Raw genomic sequence first — 18,905 nt, forward strand, 5'->3', positions numbered from 1 at the left:
TTAGAAAACTCAAGGGATTTTAATGACTGAATGAATAAAGAACTACTTATTATATTTAAGTAGCAAACAAGTATTTTGCTATCAAAGCACAAGCTAAAGAATTTAAAGAAGCCATAAACATTAGTAAGCCCAACATACAGAACTTGGAGTAAGAAGGCATTTTACACACAAGAGTTTATCAACACAAAACTGTTTAATATTTATTAAATGACACAAAATACCTAGATAACAGACTCACTCTCTGAAAGGACATGTATTTACATTATTTACCAACTTAAGAAAGACTCTCTGTACCCATATCAGACTTATGAAACATAAAAAAGGTTTTGCTGCTTTTTGCATCGAAGGATGCAATGGTGATACATGCCCTGTTTGCAAGTCTGCATAAACTATAAGTTTTTGATGCTGTGAAAAAGCACATTTTCATATTCTGGTAGCTGAGGGAAGAGGCTTCTGAAAAGTAACAGGGTTAGTTTTTCCCCCCCACTCCAGACACACTCTCAAGACTGTTATACAAAAAGTATATTACATTTTTGAATGCTGCTGTACTCTTACAATTTTAGTGTAACGTTTCAAAGAAAATGTTCTTCCTACTATATGAGAGCACTAAAAGAAGAGTGGTATTTGAACATTTTTTAGATGCACTTTTTTTTTGTTTTAAAATAAAGCATTAGGGCAAATGATATGTCTAGGAAAAAATGAAAGGCTGACCAAAAAAAAAAAAAAAAAGCTGAGACCAAAATATGAAGAACAGCTAAAGCAACTTAACGATTTGCTAGGGTTTGTTTTTTTGTGGTTTTTTTTTATTAACTATTTACTTTGGCACCTTTGTGTAAACTATAGAACAAAACAACGTTTACAACACATTTGCAATTACAGCATTTAAACAAAATGGTCACTTTTGAAACCAGCCAAGACAAAAAAATAGTCCATTTATGGGTATAAAGATTAAAAAACCTAAAATATATATTTCTAAGAATAAACTGCAATTTCTTATGAACAAGGTGCTATAAACTGCATGCAAGAGTCAAGATTAAAAATGTGTGGCCAAAAAGACAAGCTGTGTTCTAGCCAGATGAGTTGTGGTCCAAGCCCATTTCAGTTTTTCTTACAGAGATATATATGGCTCAATAAGCAGGCACATGATCCCAGCAAGAATTTGCAGAGTTGTACGACGACAAATCTTGGCTGCAGCTTTGTCATTAACCAGGAATGAGCCAGACCTTAGCAGAAGAGATGAACAAGTTCTTGGGGAAAACCCATGAAGCTACAAGGAGAAGCCTTCTCCCCTCCCCTCGCTCACCCCTCTCCTGGTCTAGCCAGGGTTCTCAAAGTCCATTCTTTGGGTTGCTTTAACTGGATTGCGCTTGGGCTCTGCCTCAGATTGTGAATTCTGATGAGATTTCAGGACATTTTCTGTATAATATTTTCTGCATTAGACAGGATAAAAATGAAATAAACCTACAGTCCTTTGCAGTTTGTTTGACTGCACGTGACACTTGTGTAATGAGGGAGGGTTTTACCACAATGGGCGTTCACACGTGTAGTGGTGTTAGATTTATATGCTACAACAGACAGAATGGAACCAGCTCAATGCATCAGCTCCTGTCTCCCAAAGAGTTAAGTCTTATGCTTCTTCTCCATTTCTCTTTAAAAGGAATCTTTTATTGGCTGAAGATACAAAACACATACAAGAAAAGGAACATTGAATGCGAAACATAGAAGTTTTTTTATGGTGGGAGGCATTCTTTCCTCCCCAGTGGATCTCTATTTGAGCTAATACTTGAAGATTTGCAGGAGTCTTCAAGGTTCTTCCCACATAACTGTACTGTCAGTATTTGTCTCAGAGGCAGGGGTGGCCCTGGATGTCTACCAGTGGTTATGCTGCAACAGTGTCAAGGGGCAAGGTAGATTTTCTGCAGATCACAAAGAGCTCTACGATGGTTAGTATGAGGGTGACTGCAAATAATTTAACAGGAAAAAAACCACTCACATTTGTTTCATCTGTCAGCTGAGGACTGCATACAAAAGAGCCTGAGAGAAAACATGGCTGGAGAATATATGGAATTAAACAGTAGATAAAAAAAGCACTAAGGATGGGATGTGTCAGATAGAAAACACACACACACTCTCACACATGCACACCCCTGAATGTGGGATCACAGTGATAGAAGTTAGAGTCAGAGAGAGCTAAGTTACACTGCCATTAAACAAAAGTAACATCTTGCTTTCAAGAGATATCTGGTATTCCCCAGGACTATCAGTGCCTGAAAGAGGATGAGGTTTTTCATTGTGCTCTGCAACACAGCTGATCATAGGTATAAAGCCTGGCTGGGTAAGGAAGAACTGGTACGTGGAGGAGTTCCTTTTCTGCTGACACCTTCTTTCCATATATTCCTGGCACATGCTGCTGTAAGCAATAAAAAATGTATTTTGTTGAAACAAAGCTCTACATTCAAGTGACTTACTCTCCCATGTCTTATAAAGATGCAAAGAATGCTCTCTGGTCATCTAAGAAAATATATTTTAGATGCCTTGTAGCAATACTTAACTTACTATATGAGAGGTAGGCTTCTGGGTTCTAGGAGGCCTGCTAGGCTCTAGGGCTGAGTTCTTAAAGCTTTAAGTTAAAGCAATCCAAAGCAGGGCAGTCTTAGAAGAGCTGCCCTGTCTAAACCTTGAGGTTAGTTCAAGTTTAGAATGTTGCAAAGCAAAACAAGTATTAAAATCCACTTGCAATTTTTGTTCTTACAGCTTCACCACAGTAACAGTGTGGCTTTTCATCTGTTAATAGATTCTCTTTATTCTAGAGTATTGCTGCCAAGAGGTGAAGGCCTCCTACCCATGACTAGTAAAAACTGTCACTCCTTCCATTATGGCTGTTTTATGCTTAAAATTCCCAAAGGTGAACACCAAGTCTCATAGGCAAGCCATATAAATCTAATCTGAACTTGTTTTGTTGTAGCAGTTATTTAAGAATGGTGTTTTTTTATATACAGTATATATGCCCACACTGCAAACTTTATACATCTTTTATAATGGCACCATTTTGTCTTAATTGCAACCAAGAATATTTTCCATTAGATCAGCAATAAGAATAACTTGGCTTATTCCCCATTTTCCCCCCTCAAGAGAAAAAAATCCAAGTGTGGGCATCAACCAAACCAATGGTATGTATAACTGAAATGCATTCTGTACAGTAAATTAAAAATTTGCATGCAGTTTAAGCATTTAAAGGCTATTTTCTTATATTAATGAACCTTCTGTTTCCATTTAAAGATGTGAAAGATATCTGTCATATATCAAGGGACTCCTCTTCAGACCCAGAGACAAATGGAATCAGAAAGACCAGGTACTTTCTTTCAGCTTTCTGCACATCTTACTAAATAACATGCAAAGAGTTCAACAGCATTCTTCTTAAAATGTAAATATTACTCTTTAAATGGGCATGTTAACCACTGAAAGAAGTCCACTCTACTATACTTTTCCATTACACTGCTTTCATTCAATCATCGGTAGTATAAAAAGTCAATTAACGGGATCAAGAGGCTAGTTTATCCACTGGCAACTGTGTAGGACACCAAGTGTGCAGTAAAACAAAGGCCAACATATGTTTATGCAATATAGTTGTACTGATTCGGGTTTTCTTTATCTCTTTCCATGTAGTCCCTGTCAATCAAGGATTCTATTCTCTTCTTAAGGTCAGCAGGCTGTAAAACAAAGCACATGTCAGCATTATTACTTTGCAGTCAATGCTTGGTTCTTTCTTTCCACTTGAGCCAAATATTTATATTGTCTGAGATGGCCAAGGAAACAGAAATCCCCATTAAAAAATCCTTTGAAGTATCAGAGCTTCTAAAGTCTGCAATGTATAACTGATAGAAGAGAAAGTTACAAAGTTAGCTATCACCTGCAGCTAAACAGATTTTTACAGAAAGGGAAGATACTGGCTGCTGTTTGAACTGAGCTCTAAAGAAGTTCTGTTTGTGCATCATGTACCAAAGGGTTTCTATTTCTGACTTTTAGCCAGTAAAAGTACAAGTTTCATTTCCTCTTGAAGCAAATGAGTTGTGCAATAGTTTGTGTGCCCTGTGATTTTGCTGGGGGAGGAACTTTATAAAAATGTCTCATGATAACAAGTGAGGAAATGATCTGCTATAATCTTACACAGCCCAACTGCAGTTTATGCAACACTTACAGACCTGCAGGCACTCAACTTGGTAATACAATGGAATGAAATAGCAGGACTTTTGTTTTACAATTCCATTGATAGAAAGCACCATGTATTTGAATTCCAACAATGCATCTTTGTCTGTTTGAAAACCCATTTCCATTTGTACACAATAAGCCAGTCATTTTATATTGCAACTGTGGGCTTCTTCAGCTTTGAGACATTCACCAATATTTTATTTTTATTCCTATATATGTGTGTGTGTATATATTAACCAGTATAATCAATCCAGAAAAACCACTGTACTTCAAAAGTATCAAACAAGTTACGATTGCAATGCAGAATCGGTTTTGAGATCTGAAGCATTTTCTCCTTTGCCCAAGAATGCCTTGCCAGAACACTGCAAACAGTAGAACAGCAGCATACAAGGAGAGCCAGCTGCTCCCTTATTGCTGACAAACTCCAGGGCTGAAATCCTTTGGAAATACATTTTAGTAACAACTGGCACTTTAAAAATTCCTGAAAGTGAGTATTTGCCCTTTCTAATACTAAAAAGATGCATATTTCAGACAGAAGCACTGTTCAACAGAGGGCTGGCCAGGGAAGACAGAAAGAACTGATAGGGTTTTAGAAGTAGAAAAATCAGCACAGCACCTTGACTGGGAATTTCAGCTGGTTGTAGACCTCTGACACCAGCAGGTTGTGACTCAGCGTCTTGCGCATCTTCATGATCCGCACGATGGCGGCGTCGATCTGGTACTGCCGGTCCTGGAACACTCTCTCTGTAGTGCTTGCCTGCTCCTCCACCTGAAGGACCCGTTCAGAAAAGCTTTAATGAGAACACCAGCACTGTCAAAACAATTCTTTCAGTCTCCAAGACAATTCTCAGTGTAAGACAGTGAAATGCCTGCTGTCAAACATCTGACATAAAGCCTTTACAAATACGAAGACTGATTGTCTATTGAAAAACACTTGTACAAAGATTTAAAACCTTTGCTCAGATTTTACACTGGATGGCTGTCAGAGAAACAAGTCCACAGGGAATTTTCCATGTTCACAGTCAGTAAAGCTCCATGGAATGATAAAGGACGAAAAGAACATTTCAGAATTGGAATTTCTCTTAACCTTACTTAGACACATCCAGCATCACTTGTGTCTTAGTACAGAGGCACACAATTAAATCACCACTGTTAGGTATGTGCTGGGTATGTGCTGTCATCCAAATTACATGTGTAACTCTGACAGAGATATCAGTATGTACGTGATAACCAGGAGAAAAAAGCTTGTAAAAGGGCAGGCAACAAACTTCTTAACCCAAGGATCTAAACCCCAGAGATTAAAAAAAATATACCGTTTCTTTCATCTGAATTTGGTTGATTTTTATCCTGAAGAGCTTATGTCTGAAATCATCATTACATGTGAATTTATCACCATCTTCCACATCTTTGCCTTTGGGGCTTTTAGTCAGTACTCTGGCTTTGCCACAAGCCAGAGATTGAAGTGTCCTTCTCAGCTCTCCATCCTCTAAAGCAGAAACAAGTTGTTTAGGTTTTTTTAGTAAGAACACTTGGAAGTACTCAGTTACCAACTTCGATACCAACCTATCCCAGTGGCTTGTTTTATCTCCTCTAAACTGAACTCCTCTCCTTCATTAAACATGAGCAGCACCAGTGTCTGGAACAAGGAGACCTGAAGTTCTTTTTTGCCCTGTCACAAGGGAAATAAACAGATATCAGCAGTCTGTTTTTTCTGGGGGGTGGAGGGAAAGGAATGAGGGGAACATGAGAAACAAGTCACTCTTGCATGTCAGTTATTTCACTAACAGGGTGTTATTTTATTCACTTGAGAATATGGAAGAATAGAAGTTACTGGTCACTTGTGTTTACTATAAAATGCAGCACAAGCTTGAGGCCACAAGGCTGGACTATTCTATCCAGTGACAAAACTCATCCAAGATAAGCATCAGATGACTACAGACAAGTCTTAAAGCACTGAGTGCTCAAAATTACAATTTGGAAGGCCTTTGAGTCAAAATCTTACATAAACATTAGTTTAAGGAACGCAGTATAAGGAACCACTGAAGCTTTCAAACAATCAAGTATGATAATACTTGTTTTGCCATTAACTTTTTTTGAAAATTAATGTGGTAAGCATTCCTATTTCATGAGAATATTGTGTCCATGAAGAAATGCTGAAGGGGAATAACTAGAAATCCTTTCAAAACAGTTGTGTTCTCGTACAATCCAGAATTTTTCTGTATTTCAGTAGTGAAAAGCTTACTATGAAGATGCTTAGTGCTATCAGATGAAGTAAGGTCATTGAAGAAACATGGCCCCTTTTTTTTTCTCCCACTATAAAAATAAGGGCCATTTTTAATCTGGAGCTAAAATCAGTGGATGTTTTCCCCAACAGGCTTTTCTTTCCCCACCAATACAGAAACTGGGTGCATGTTCTTAGACATTAACACATGTGGTAGCTCAGAAACTACCAATATCTAGAAAAGATAGCAGGAGGTTAAAAGTAATTGCAGACACAGAGTTAAGTGTTTCATCACAGCACAAAAAAAGCTTCCCCATATATCCCTAATGTACAACCCAGACTTGGAACCAACAACACACAACAGGAGCAACAGAAACAACAGACTTACCTCTTTAAATTCTGCTTTTAGTACACAGTGTCCCAGTGTTGACTGCCACTGAAGTTTCCTACCACTGTGTTTTCCTAAATAAAAGGTCTTGAAAATCTCCTGCAGTTTTACCATCTGAAGAAAGAAAAATCCCAAAACACTAAAACACAATTTCTACTTTAAAAGCATCCTTCCCTCCTCTACAATCAATTAAGTCTCAAATCAAGGCTTAGAATGATAAAGGGAATTGCAAGAAAACAAATTTCATTTTAAAAAGATAATTCTGCATTTTCTTCTCTATGCATATTGCAAACTAAGTGTCAGTGGATCCCAAGATGCATTTCTGACAGGCCAATACTTGTACAACCCATGATGTTCTTTACCTCTGGGGGCAGGTGAACCTCCATAGGCACGTAGGTTGGCCAATAACCCATAGTCAGAATATTCACTGTTAGTTCAATGTTGCCAGGGACATTCTGATTTTGCATATACTGCAAAGAGAAACAAAATAAAGTGAAATAGAGAAAAGAATGTTAACAATTGTTTGTAATCAAAGCATTACAAAATCACCAGAATTAAATGTGCAAAAACTTTCAAGCCAGACATCAGAATATACAGTGGTGTTAAAAATGTCTTAGAGCTGGTCTTAAAATGTTTTGTAAGTTCACAATTCTGCTATTGCTGTGGGTTGGTTGTTTGTTTGAAGAAGCTTGTCTCAGTTTTTTTGCTCAGGAAAAACCTTTAATAAATTCAGTAATATTTCCAAAAGCACAGATAGGCTTTCCCTCAGTACCTGTTTGAATTGTATCATTATGTCTTTTGAAAGCTCCATATCTTTAAACATTCCTTCAAGTTTGCTGGTGAAAGCAGCTCCACATTCTATAAAAAAGCAAATGCAGGTATTAGAAATTCAGCTGTTTATTTACAACACCTCAGAGTAGTTATTCTAAATGCCACAATGTACTTCTAAGCAAGATGACCTTTTTCACCAGATTTTCTTACATAAAGACCTGGATTCTAATTAAGGAACAGAATAAGGTTATAAACAAGAAAAAGGAAGATGTTTTGATGTGGTAGCTATTTTGCAACCCAGCTGTTTTTCCACATGGACCTGACTGTTCATCCTTTGACTATAGTGGCACTGGTCACTCAGATGACAATTCTAATCCTACCAGCTGCCTTCCAAACTGTCTCCTGATGGCAGAACAAAATCAAGCTCTAAAAATCTCACCCTTACCACCCAAAGGCTCCATCCAATGCAACAATGAAGACCAGACTAGAGAAGACTTGCTGGCAGTGAGTAACAATTGGAAGTCATCTTTTCTCTGAGCACATCATTGATTTACTCAGCAGGGAACCTCCACTCTATCCCACAGGCCAAGATACACTGTGCACTTTTAAGTTCCTGAGTTTTGGCTTTTCCTGTCATAATTACCAAACTGAAATAAAATCAATTTCCTCAAAACCCACCAGTCATTCAGGACCTGCACAGAGGCTTTTACCCTCATGGAAAGGAGAAATACCAACAGTGCTTCTGTGAAGGCCTGTTAAAACAACTACTTTTAAAAGAAAGCTGATGGATAGCAATGATAGGTAGGTGGACAGATAGATACTTACCATGTTTGAGTTTGGAAAGCATAGATTTTTCAGCATCTACTGATGCACTCTTCCCAACTAATAGTCTCTTTGCTAGATCTTTTTTATAAAAGGCCTCAAAGACATCTTTTCCTGTAAGAGATGAGATTTCCAAGTGATCACAAAGCACTGCTGGTTTTAAACAAACCTTACCTACAAAAGACCCAATTCAAAGCTCAGAAAAACAAAAAGGGCCTTCATATGAAGATTTGCACAGGTTTTGTTATTTGCAATTTGACAGGCAATGTAGTTAAACAGCACTACACCAACAAAACACATCCACAGGGAACAAACACCTGAAAATGTAACCCAACTGCAAAAATAATTTCAAAATACCTTTATGTTACTGGTTAACAACTGTATCCCCACAAAAAAGCCCCAATACTTACCATATATGAACCTAAATATGATCATAATTTTATCCAGCATTTTTTCAAGTTCTTCATCAGTAGCTTCTTTGTTGCCTGCACGAAGCTTTGAATCCACATATTTAGCTAAAAGAGTGTTGAAGAATAGAGTTTAGCACATGCTTAATATCACAGTGAAACAAAAACTTCTAAATCTAATATTATGAAATCTTGACAATGGGAAGGATCCTGAAATTGCTTTCTGTCAGCCTCATAACAGCTACCTTGATACATTTTCATTTACACAAACATTAGAGCCTAGCATCTTTTTTCAGATCAGCAATGGCTGCATCTTGACTTTATTATCATACACAATGTTAAAAATATTTTGCCTATGAAAAAAAAATCTTGGTTTATGTTGTGATCTCAAAGTAAAGCCACTGCTGTTGCAGATTGACACGGCTGTAATAGAAGCAAAGAGATCAGATGAAAATATGTAAATCAGTTATTTAAATATGTTGCCTATGCAGCTGAATTTCTCTAGCATATCATTATTTTGTTTTAATTTCCAGTTTCAATCAAACTAGATTGCTGGTTTTAATTTCAAATGGGCTGGTAAGCACATTACAGTTAGGGAATTAATACAAAAAAGGAGGGCAGAAAGTATCACTCCACAAGCCTAAGAGCACAACCAATTGCAAAGCAGGCATTATTCACTGTGTGGGAATTGATTCCAAAGTGCAGAGTACCAGGCACGTAATGCACAAATCTGTCAGTAACATCCTTTGCAAACCAGATCTGTCCCCACACCTTGAGAGGTTCAGTGCATCCTCAGCTCTCTTCCCTTCACACATTAAACCCCTAACAGCTCTGTGCACATGTGCTGGTGGCACAGTTATGTAAGCTTCTGAACATTTCTCATTATTAGCAGTATTCTCATGTCTGGACACCAGCCAGTTGCTGGAATGCCCAAATTCTGATGCTCTGCACTTTTTTATAGCCTAGACAGTTAAGTGATGACCAGTTTGCTTTTAATGTTTGGTGCTACCCTCCCAACAATTCCCTTGCATCAGGTGGCACAGCAGATCCCAGCAGGGTGTGCACTGTGCAGGTAACACACAATTCCAGCATATCCCATCTGTAAGTGCATCAGCAACTCAGCACCCAAATTCTCACATGAAAGAAATTGAAGAAAAATACCTATGAGTTCAGCTGGCTTATTTGGTCTTTTGTTAATGAATGTTTCAAAGGCTTCTTTCATGGCATTTACAAATTTCTCATTCTTGAGAAAGCAAACATCAATAATATGGTCAACTTTGTCTTTAAAATCAAGAAGTTCTTGGACCATGGTTTTGTCTTTTTCAGGATTAATTACTATGGTGCTACCAAATGCCTGCAAAAGAAAACATATCTTTCAATTAGACTGAATAATTAAGTTACAAGACTTCTAAAATCTTAAGTTACCTTTGTAACTTTGTGTTGTTTCTGGTACTCATAATAGTTCCAGGAACAACAACAGTATTACTTTATTATGTATTACTGTATTATGAAGTATTTACTATACAATCATCCCTAGGCCTTGCATATTGATTCAAAACCAACTGATGAAAAGGTGAGTGGATTCAAAACTTCTGTCTAAAGAAATGAAGTTTTGCATGACAAAATTAACACAGCCTTTTTAATCATCTATATCCTCAGGTTTTACACAGGTAATGCTCCCACTAAATTAAGTTCTATTTCACAGTACTCTTCCTTCACAACAACCACATTTTCTGTGACATTTTCACTGAGAAAAAATGAATCATCCTAACTGGTATTCAAGTGCTTTTTGAATCTCAGCTGGTTGGTCACTTGAACAGCTACTCATTCTCACAGGAAATTTTATTAGGAAGAAGACAAACATTCTGCCACTACCATATAACTACTGAAGAAATATGGTTGTCCCACAAACTAACTAAAAGCAAGATTATAAAATCCAAATGTATTTGGAGTTGTATAATTCAACTGAATGTTCACTGTTTTCTGAACAGAACTACAACAGTTACTGTACCTTTCCTGGGATGTTTCAAAAACTGTCTATTAAATACATGTTTATAACCAAATATCTTCAATTTTTAGAAAAATGCAAGAGATTACTCAAGTAATCTCAAGTGTACAAACCCCACTGATACAACAGTGGTATCTGTTCCAGAGCTGCAGGAACAGTACCTTTATGTATTCAATCCAGTGCTGCAAGAGAACCTGTACGCCACCTCTCACACGACTGAATAACTGATACAGAAGAGACAGGTCTTGAATTCTGTTTTCATCCAGAAGGTGATTTAGACCTGCAAGTGTGAGAATTTCAACAGAAATTAAAACCAGAGTAACCCAAAGAAAGCACAGCTTATTACTACAGTGAGGCCTCTTCAAAACTAGTCTTTTTTTATCAAACCATTAGTGGTGGCATTTTTTTGGTTTTTATTTTATTTTAAAGTTTCTAATTTAATACTGAAACACAAAATAGCTGGCTGAAAACTTAAAAATCTTATTATTGCACATGATTTTACTGCACTTAGGACACATGTACTTTATATAACAACCTTATCACTATATCTTTGCTTACTTCTGCTTTACTATTCCCTAAAGATTTGAAAAGTTTACACTGTACTGATTCATAGGAAAAGTTCCTTGGCAAGACAGCTCTGCTGTCAACTCCAGCTGTAAAATAAATCTTACAGATGCTTGAAGGCAATCAGCTTCAAGAAATATCTTCACCATTCACTTTTTAACTTTCTGGAGAAGCTCTGATGCTCTACAGCAAGGTTCTAATAAAGTAGATGGGTAAAGACTGATACTCCCCTCAATGAAGAGTTTGTTACACAAGTGCAGGAAGATGCTCACATACCTGTTTCAGTCAGAATCTGGCACTAAGGACCTGATTGTTTATTAAACTCTTGCTGCATCTGTTTCTATTTCCAGATTATCTCTGAGATCAACAAAGGGTCACTTGACTCCACAGAGACTACTGTAGAACTGAGGCAATGTATTCCACAGCTCAAATTATACTACATTTTTAACACAAGCTGCTTTTTGTCAGCAGCAAGTTCTCAGTACCTCCCTTTTCTGTTACAGCCTTAATTCAAAGTGTACTCCTTTCTTTACCTCTGAGTCTTCAAAATGCCACTTAACACACTGAGCTTGAGTCTCCTGTTCTAATTTCCCTTTTGCTTTGCTATGTTATCAGAAGACAGCACAGTGTCCCCTTATCTCCAACCAAAAGAATGGCCAGTGCTATTTTGGGAACTGAGGAGCAAAGGGAGTTAAGGAATGATGCAGCTTGTCCTCCCCCCAGCACCCCAATCCACTGCTTTCTTTCAGCACAGGAACTGAAAGCCCCAAAGCAATAATTAGAAACATTTCTATAAAGAAGAAAGATTACCTTTCTGAAGAATGGCTGTTAAATGTTCACCTAGAAGTTGCTTTTCTACAGTAGCAATTAGTGGCTTCCTACAGAAGAAATGTTTAGAATTACTTTTCCTTTTTCCATTACTGACAGTTTTAAATCCTTCTTTTGAGATTATGGTAATTACATTATCATTGGGAGTGCTCTAATTACCTGTGGCCAAAGACCTAAAATGATTATACACATATTTATCCTTTTTCTCCCCAGTAAACAGTATTTTTTTCTGTTTGCTGACTGATGATTTTAATTCACACAATAAGCCTGTTGTACATGACAATGATTCCATCAGTGAAGAATTTGGGGAGAATTCATCAAATAATATGCCTAATCCTGTGTTGTGGGAGGACATTCAGATTTTGGGAGACAAACCAAGGAGAAATAAAACAGACCTCAAGTCAAGAGGTATTAAAACAAAACAGGGAATTGGCCACTAAAACTGGCATGGAAGAAGAAAGCCACTGAACAAGCTAAAAGCTTTTAACAGCTGAAAGAGGAAGGAAATCAAAACGTATGACAGTAGCAATAAAACACCTCTCTCTCAGAAAGGTTTTGATATCAGTGACCTACATTTTCTCTCAGACACAACAGCTGTAGCTTTATGTTACAGGACCTCCACCTGACTGTGTTGGAGGAAATCCTGTCTCTAAGTAGAAAAGATTGGAGAATGACATTATTCAATAATTTCCCAGACTCCATATGCAAATATTTTTCACAAATATTTAGAGGCTTTAGCTTTAGAATATTCTATGCCAAGTCTTATCTTTTTCAGGTAGGACAACAGTTGATTAATTACATTTCAGCAGGAAAGAGACATCTGGGCTGGGAGAGGCAGCCCATTCTTCAAGCAAATACTTAACAACATTTATGCCAAAATAACAGTGACTTAGAAGAAAAGGCTATTAGCTGTGTGAGCCAAGACAGAGCTTCTTTGTGAACACGGAACCGTGGGAAGTGAAAAGCATTTGATGGTCAGTCAATAACAGAAATAAATTGCAGCTACTTCAATGGCCCTCAGCAGAAGAGGAGCCAAAGAGCCCATAGCACCAGGCAAAACCAGATTGCACTTACTGTGTGCTCTGATCTAAATAAGTGATTATTCTGTCTGCTTCTTCTTCCAAGCGCTTGTTGACATGGTGAAGATATTCTGGAACCTGAAAATGCCAGAGCAGTTTTGTATGTTAAAGAAAACAAACAACAAGAAGGGAAAAAGAGAGATAGTACTGGTTGAACAAAAGTAGCAGCTTCAGTTTTAATCAAAAATCATTGGCACTCTGACTGAAGGCAATCGCACGTGTATTTCCTTTTTCAAAATACTATAAAACAAAGGTCACATTACTGCCTTGTGTACTAAGGCAGCAGAATATTTCTACTCCTGACACGTGCTTTGACATTAGGCACAACAAATACTGTTAAACATCCAGAATACCTCTCGTTCCTGCATAAGCCTCTGTCCCTCTGCTGCGTACAGGCGATTAGTCTCTTCCAAGAATCTGTGTTCGAAAGAGTCCTGATAAATCTGGGGAAACAACAGGACAGCAACCCAGGGTGAAGCTTACTGAGTAAGAATTTGAGCTATTTACTGGTTTAAAGGTGAAACAGGTTTACTCACCTGCAAGTCAGAAAGCATGCTCAGAAGGCTTCGCAGTAAACTCCTGTCGATAGCCTCACCATTTCTTTCCCTCTCAATCAGCAGAAGAATGCCATCAATAGTTTTGTTCTGAACCTTCTGATCACTGATTATATGAGTTCTGAACAATTCTAGTCCCATATCCCTAAAAGAAAGCAAAGATCGCTCAATAAATTGTTAGAGAATAAATCCCAGATATCTCTTATTAAAACATGATGTAAATCCAACAGAGGCCAATACCAGCATTCTTCCAATTCCTCATTCTTCTGCCTCCAAATTACTCAAGATGAACAAATATATGAACACTGAAATAAACCATGACACTGCACCAACATGAAGCTACACATTTTAAACACCAATGCAGATATTTTTTCCTAAATAACCATGTAACTTTTGCAACATCTTTATTTTTCAGTTGGTTGACAGGATGTTGGAACACCAACCTTTATGAGGAAAAAAAAATCATACTGGGTTCCAATTCCATGGTTATAGTGTTGGACAATATTCCTTTTTTGTCCAACACCATAACTTACTCATCTCTAATTCTTAGGGACAGCTTAGAAGAACTCAGAGATGTGACTGACAAGGATCTCTGCAATGACCATCCCATTTAAAGCCTTCCATGAATTTGGAGCTATGGGTATAGTCATTCTTAGGAAAAATCAGGCCCTCCATCAATCTCTTGCAAAGTAAAGTCAGGTACCAAAGAACAGTAAGGCATACAGTAATTAATAATAATAACAAGAGGAGCAGAAGTTGAAGTCCAAAAAAGCATATCTTGCTTTTATTTTAAGCAACTCTTTCCAACTTGAAATACTGTGCCTGCCAAGGCAGTTACTGGGCACCCCAAACCCTTGCACCTCAGTTGTTGACCAGACCCCTTCCTTTAACTGTGCAAACTAGAGGCTGAGATCTACTTCACTGAAATTTGGGATCACAGCCATTCTAGAATAATCCTATAATTGATGGCAAATAAATTAAAAGTTTTCCTTTGCAACAAGCACACATGCATTCATCATGTAATTTAAAGGCACTATGAGGTTTATATTAAAAAAATCCATCTAAAAACCAGCAAGATATAAGCAATAGTTGAAATACACCCCCAAATTTTATTTCTGCCCCCCTCAAATAACTTAATTCTTTGTGCCCTTACCAAATAGATGGCAGCATTGAGTTCTGAAGTACATAAGTTCGATCCAAGAACAGAAAGATACTTCTAATCATAATCTGTCATGAGAAGGAATAAAACAGCCACAATCATTTTACTCTTGAAACTGAAGAGCAACACCAATTATGCTCAACAACAACAAGAAATCCCACCAATCAGTTTCAGGCAGATCTTTCTTGGACACTGCTGATTTATTTAACATCTTCTGCCAATCCCTGCAAGGTGATCAATGTGACACTTTGCCTATTTCTGTGTAACAGAACAGCTCCTTTAAAAATAGGTATAAAGGAGAAAGGTTTGCATAAAACTGGTAACGAGGAGTTAGGGGTGTCTTTGTGTCCAAGATCAGACCCATATGCCAAGAAACACACTACAGGCAAGTATTTTCAAGGCTTGATTTCTAACAAATTAGATACAGCTGTATATCACAAAGAAACCTTACATAAATTTAAGACATTTCAGAAGTTTGAAAAAAAAAAAGTTAAACAAAACAGGCTGACAAAGCAACTGGTTTTCCTTAAAAAGATAAACTTACCATTTGTCTGCAGTGATCTTGCCAACATTTGTCTATTTTCTTTAGAAAAAGGACACTATCCAATGAATCCGTGAAGAAATCATTAAGAAAATAATGATTAATAGATGGTGTAAACAATGAAATGAACCAACTTTATAATTTTTTAAAGACACTTAGCAGAGAGCACAACAAACTCATCTACTCTCAGAAAGAACCAGGAAATTCCTTGCAGCACATTTATTTTTATTTTTTAATGAGGGTCTTTGTGTTAATAATGACAAATCAAAATTATCTGAACAAATAAAAAAAAATTATCTAAATAATTTTGAATATTTTGTTTAATCCCCATCCCTGGGGAATGGAACAAACATACATATCCCCATACCTCAAAACCCAACAATGCCCAATACTTGTAAGAGCTCACCACTACACTGTACTTTCAGCTCATGTTAAGAGTTAACCTTAAGAAATAAATGATGTCCTTCAAATATATCTTTTATTCAGCTCACTGCATAGTTCTGGTACTAATTAATATTCACTTCACAGGATGTCAACCTGATGCAACTTCAAACTTCTGAAAATAAAACATCTTGAACCTCAGAACCTGACATGCTGCCAGATCACCATTACTTTTCCAAAAAACCCAACACCTACTTGTTGGATGACTTTTCACTTTATCTAAGCTTGGCAAGTTTAATATTAAAAAACACTGACATAATACAGCAACCAAAGGCTTTTTAAGCCTTGCTACAAATCTAACACAAATTTCTGTAAAATGTCAGTGTTTCAGAAATACCAGTGAATCTTCCTCAGAAACTTCAATGGTTACAGGCATAAATGAACAAGCAGTGTTCTCCTAGGTCCCACGAAGAAATAAAAGCACAACCAATTACACAAAACCCAGGAATTCTAATTACCATGGCCTAATGTCATGAACTAGTCAAAGAAATCCATCACTATACACTTGCAGTAAAACAATTTTGGCTTGTCAACAGCTGAGAAAAGGATATTCTCTGAATTGGTGAATTTGTGCTTTAATGTGGTCTTCACAGATCTGCCTCAACTGTTTGTACAAATTTGCAGAGATCTTGTAGGAGCAGAGATTTTCAACAGCCTGAAGAGAAAAACAAACAAACAAATCTTGCTATATTCTTACATGTGGTTTTACAAGAAAGGAGGACATCCCTCCCCAGACAAGAATTCTGCTTCTCACAGCTTTTGACAGAGTTAACTGCTGCATGCAAAACACCAGAGACAGACATGGCACTGCACTGCTAACAGGAGATAAAGGCAGTGCCCTGAACAGCTCACAGACCATCAATTTAGCTGAGCGTCAATCTCTCCCATGGAACTGCAGGACTGGCAGCTCTAAAAACAAGGATGGTACTTTAATATCTTCCAGTAGCTTGCTGGGCTTCATATCTCAAAGCAGTCACTTAAGGTATTAATTTTATTAACTGCTGTGCTCTGCAAGTCCCACTGATATTAGTGGAAAAGCACTGCCAGATTCATTTCCTTTTGCAGTCCTTTCCTTGATTAAGCTTCCCTCATCCCCAGAAGTACGTATGTATACATATGTTATCCATCTTATCTGTTCATCCACCAACTCCCTGCCTGAATAAGTTTAATTATAATCCTGAATATTAGTAACATGACTGCATTTACAGTGACAATCCCAGATTTCTAGATCTCATCAAGTATTAGAAGAATTACCACTGTGCTCAGTAAGAAGTGAAAAGGAGTTTAATGGGGCCATGTCTTGGAGACTGATCAAGCAAACAATCATCCTTAAGTCCATTAGTGTATCTCAAGACTTCTAAAATTCAAGCCCATTGCCCAGAATTCGAAAGCAATTAAACAACTTTAACTCTCTGCAGGCTGGTGAAAGACACAGTAAGTGATTACTCTGTAAAACAGCTATAGAAGCTAGAGGAGAAGCATATTTGATTTGCAATTAATGCTTTGTGCTATTGTTTACTTATTGGAAAAGACTTCAGTTGCTAGTACGACCAACTCCTTGGGAAAAAAAAAGGACTGGAAGGTAAAGTTTGTTCCCCAGCACCTGCAGGCAACCATGGAGAGACTGCATAGCTCAGAAGTGCACGAGCAGACCTATACCATTACCCCAGAAAATTTCCCAACTGTCCAAATGGAAGCACAAAGTGAGCAGTCACCACTACATCAAATACTGGCTCTAGCACATGGAGGAGTTAAAAAAACCCCAACTAAACACAAACCAAACCTCCATGAAAACCAAAACCCCACAACAAAACCATCCCACACAATAACCACAAAACTCCCCAAACCTGCATGAGCTTAGTGTCAGAAGTAAACAGGTATAGCAAGAAAGTGAATGTGCCAATTAACCAAAACAGGTCTGAATGAAGGCTGTAAGGAAAGCCAAAATTATCACCCAAGTATACATATCATAATATTTGGAAATAGCAACAGGTTTGAGTCTCAGCCTTGACACTTAAACACCAAACACAGAAAAAAGTGATAGGAAAATGTGTTCTATAGCTCACTGCTCAGAGCAGTTTATGAGCAGTTCTGCTATGGTACAACCAGGTTCAGCAGCAAGTAAGAAACCAGGATAAAACCTGACACTTGATTCAGTAGCATGAGGGGATGGAAAACACTGAGCTTGAAGAGCCTGATTAGAACTTCAGCAAGTGCAATCTTCCTAGGTTTCTTAATTTCTTCCACTTTGGAGAAGCCAACTGAGAGCTGGGAAGGTGAATGTTTTGCATGGAACTTGCCTGTCACCTGCAGAACCACAGTGACTCTGGCTTCAACCCACCAAGTCAGGACACCAGCAGCCTCTGTCCTGCACTTCTGGTCACCTCATCTCACCACTGTTACAACTGCTGCCTACCAAACAAGTACTGCTGCTCTAAATCCTTAAAAGAATTAGCTTCTGCATTGTAGATGGACAAATGTATACAATTAACTCTTACTGAAATAAGCATGTATTAACATACACCTACTTTTATGGAGTGTTCATATAGAGCCAAGCATTTACATTTGTCTACAGAAATTCCAAAGTGTTAAACATGTCTGCTAGGATTGGGTGTTTGAACAAAGTACAAAACTTCTGCAACTTTGTTAATGACACACCCAGAAATACTTTAATTTTTAAGAGATTAACCTCCTACTGCAATATTATGCTTTGCTTAATTACTAGTGCCAGACAATACTGATTGTATCTAAAATGTATCAGCATCAATACATGTGAAAACTTTAGGGCTTCTAGTTCACAAAATTATCTTGTTATGAATTAGTGGAAAAGATGTTTCTGTTTGGGAATCTGTGCCCTAATGATGTGAGAAAATCTGAAGAGCCCTTCTTCCTTTGTGTAACACATGCAGTTAG

General features: G+C 37.5%; 1 protein-coding gene across 1 annotated transcript in view; it reads right to left on the bottom strand.

Annotated features, from left to right (window-relative positions):
- CUL4B (cullin 4B) overlaps positions 1–18,905 on the bottom strand; it is a 24,849-nt gene continuing 5,944 nt past the window's right edge. The window contains exons 3-20 of the mRNA XM_064426790.1: positions 16,544–16,647; positions 15,555–15,624; positions 15,005–15,078; positions 13,834–13,996; positions 13,651–13,740; positions 13,293–13,375; positions 12,201–12,268; positions 10,988–11,106; positions 9,980–10,172; positions 8,822–8,926; positions 8,415–8,525; positions 7,591–7,676; positions 7,181–7,288; positions 6,819–6,932; positions 5,773–5,878; positions 5,523–5,695; positions 4,826–4,978; positions 1–3,710 (exon numbers count right to left, since the gene is read on the bottom strand). Of these exons, the coding sequence (XP_064282860.1) occupies positions 3,615–3,710; positions 4,826–4,978; positions 5,523–5,695; positions 5,773–5,878; positions 6,819–6,932; positions 7,181–7,288; positions 7,591–7,676; positions 8,415–8,525; positions 8,822–8,926; positions 9,980–10,172; positions 10,988–11,106; positions 12,201–12,268; positions 13,293–13,375; positions 13,651–13,740; positions 13,834–13,996; positions 15,005–15,078; positions 15,555–15,624; positions 16,544–16,647 (2,016 nt within the window). The 3' untranslated portion in view covers positions 1–3,614. The remainder of the gene's footprint in view (positions 3,711–4,825; positions 4,979–5,522; positions 5,696–5,772; positions 5,879–6,818; positions 6,933–7,180; positions 7,289–7,590; positions 7,677–8,414; positions 8,526–8,821; positions 8,927–9,979; positions 10,173–10,987; positions 11,107–12,200; positions 12,269–13,292; positions 13,376–13,650; positions 13,741–13,833; positions 13,997–15,004; positions 15,079–15,554; positions 15,625–16,543; positions 16,648–18,905) is intronic.

The sequence above is a fragment of the Passer domesticus genome, chromosome 7 (genome assembly GCF_036417665.1).
Source record: "Passer domesticus isolate bPasDom1 chromosome 7, bPasDom1.hap1, whole genome shotgun sequence".
NCBI classification, from domain to species: Eukaryota; Metazoa; Chordata; class Aves; order Passeriformes; family Passeridae; genus Passer; species Passer domesticus.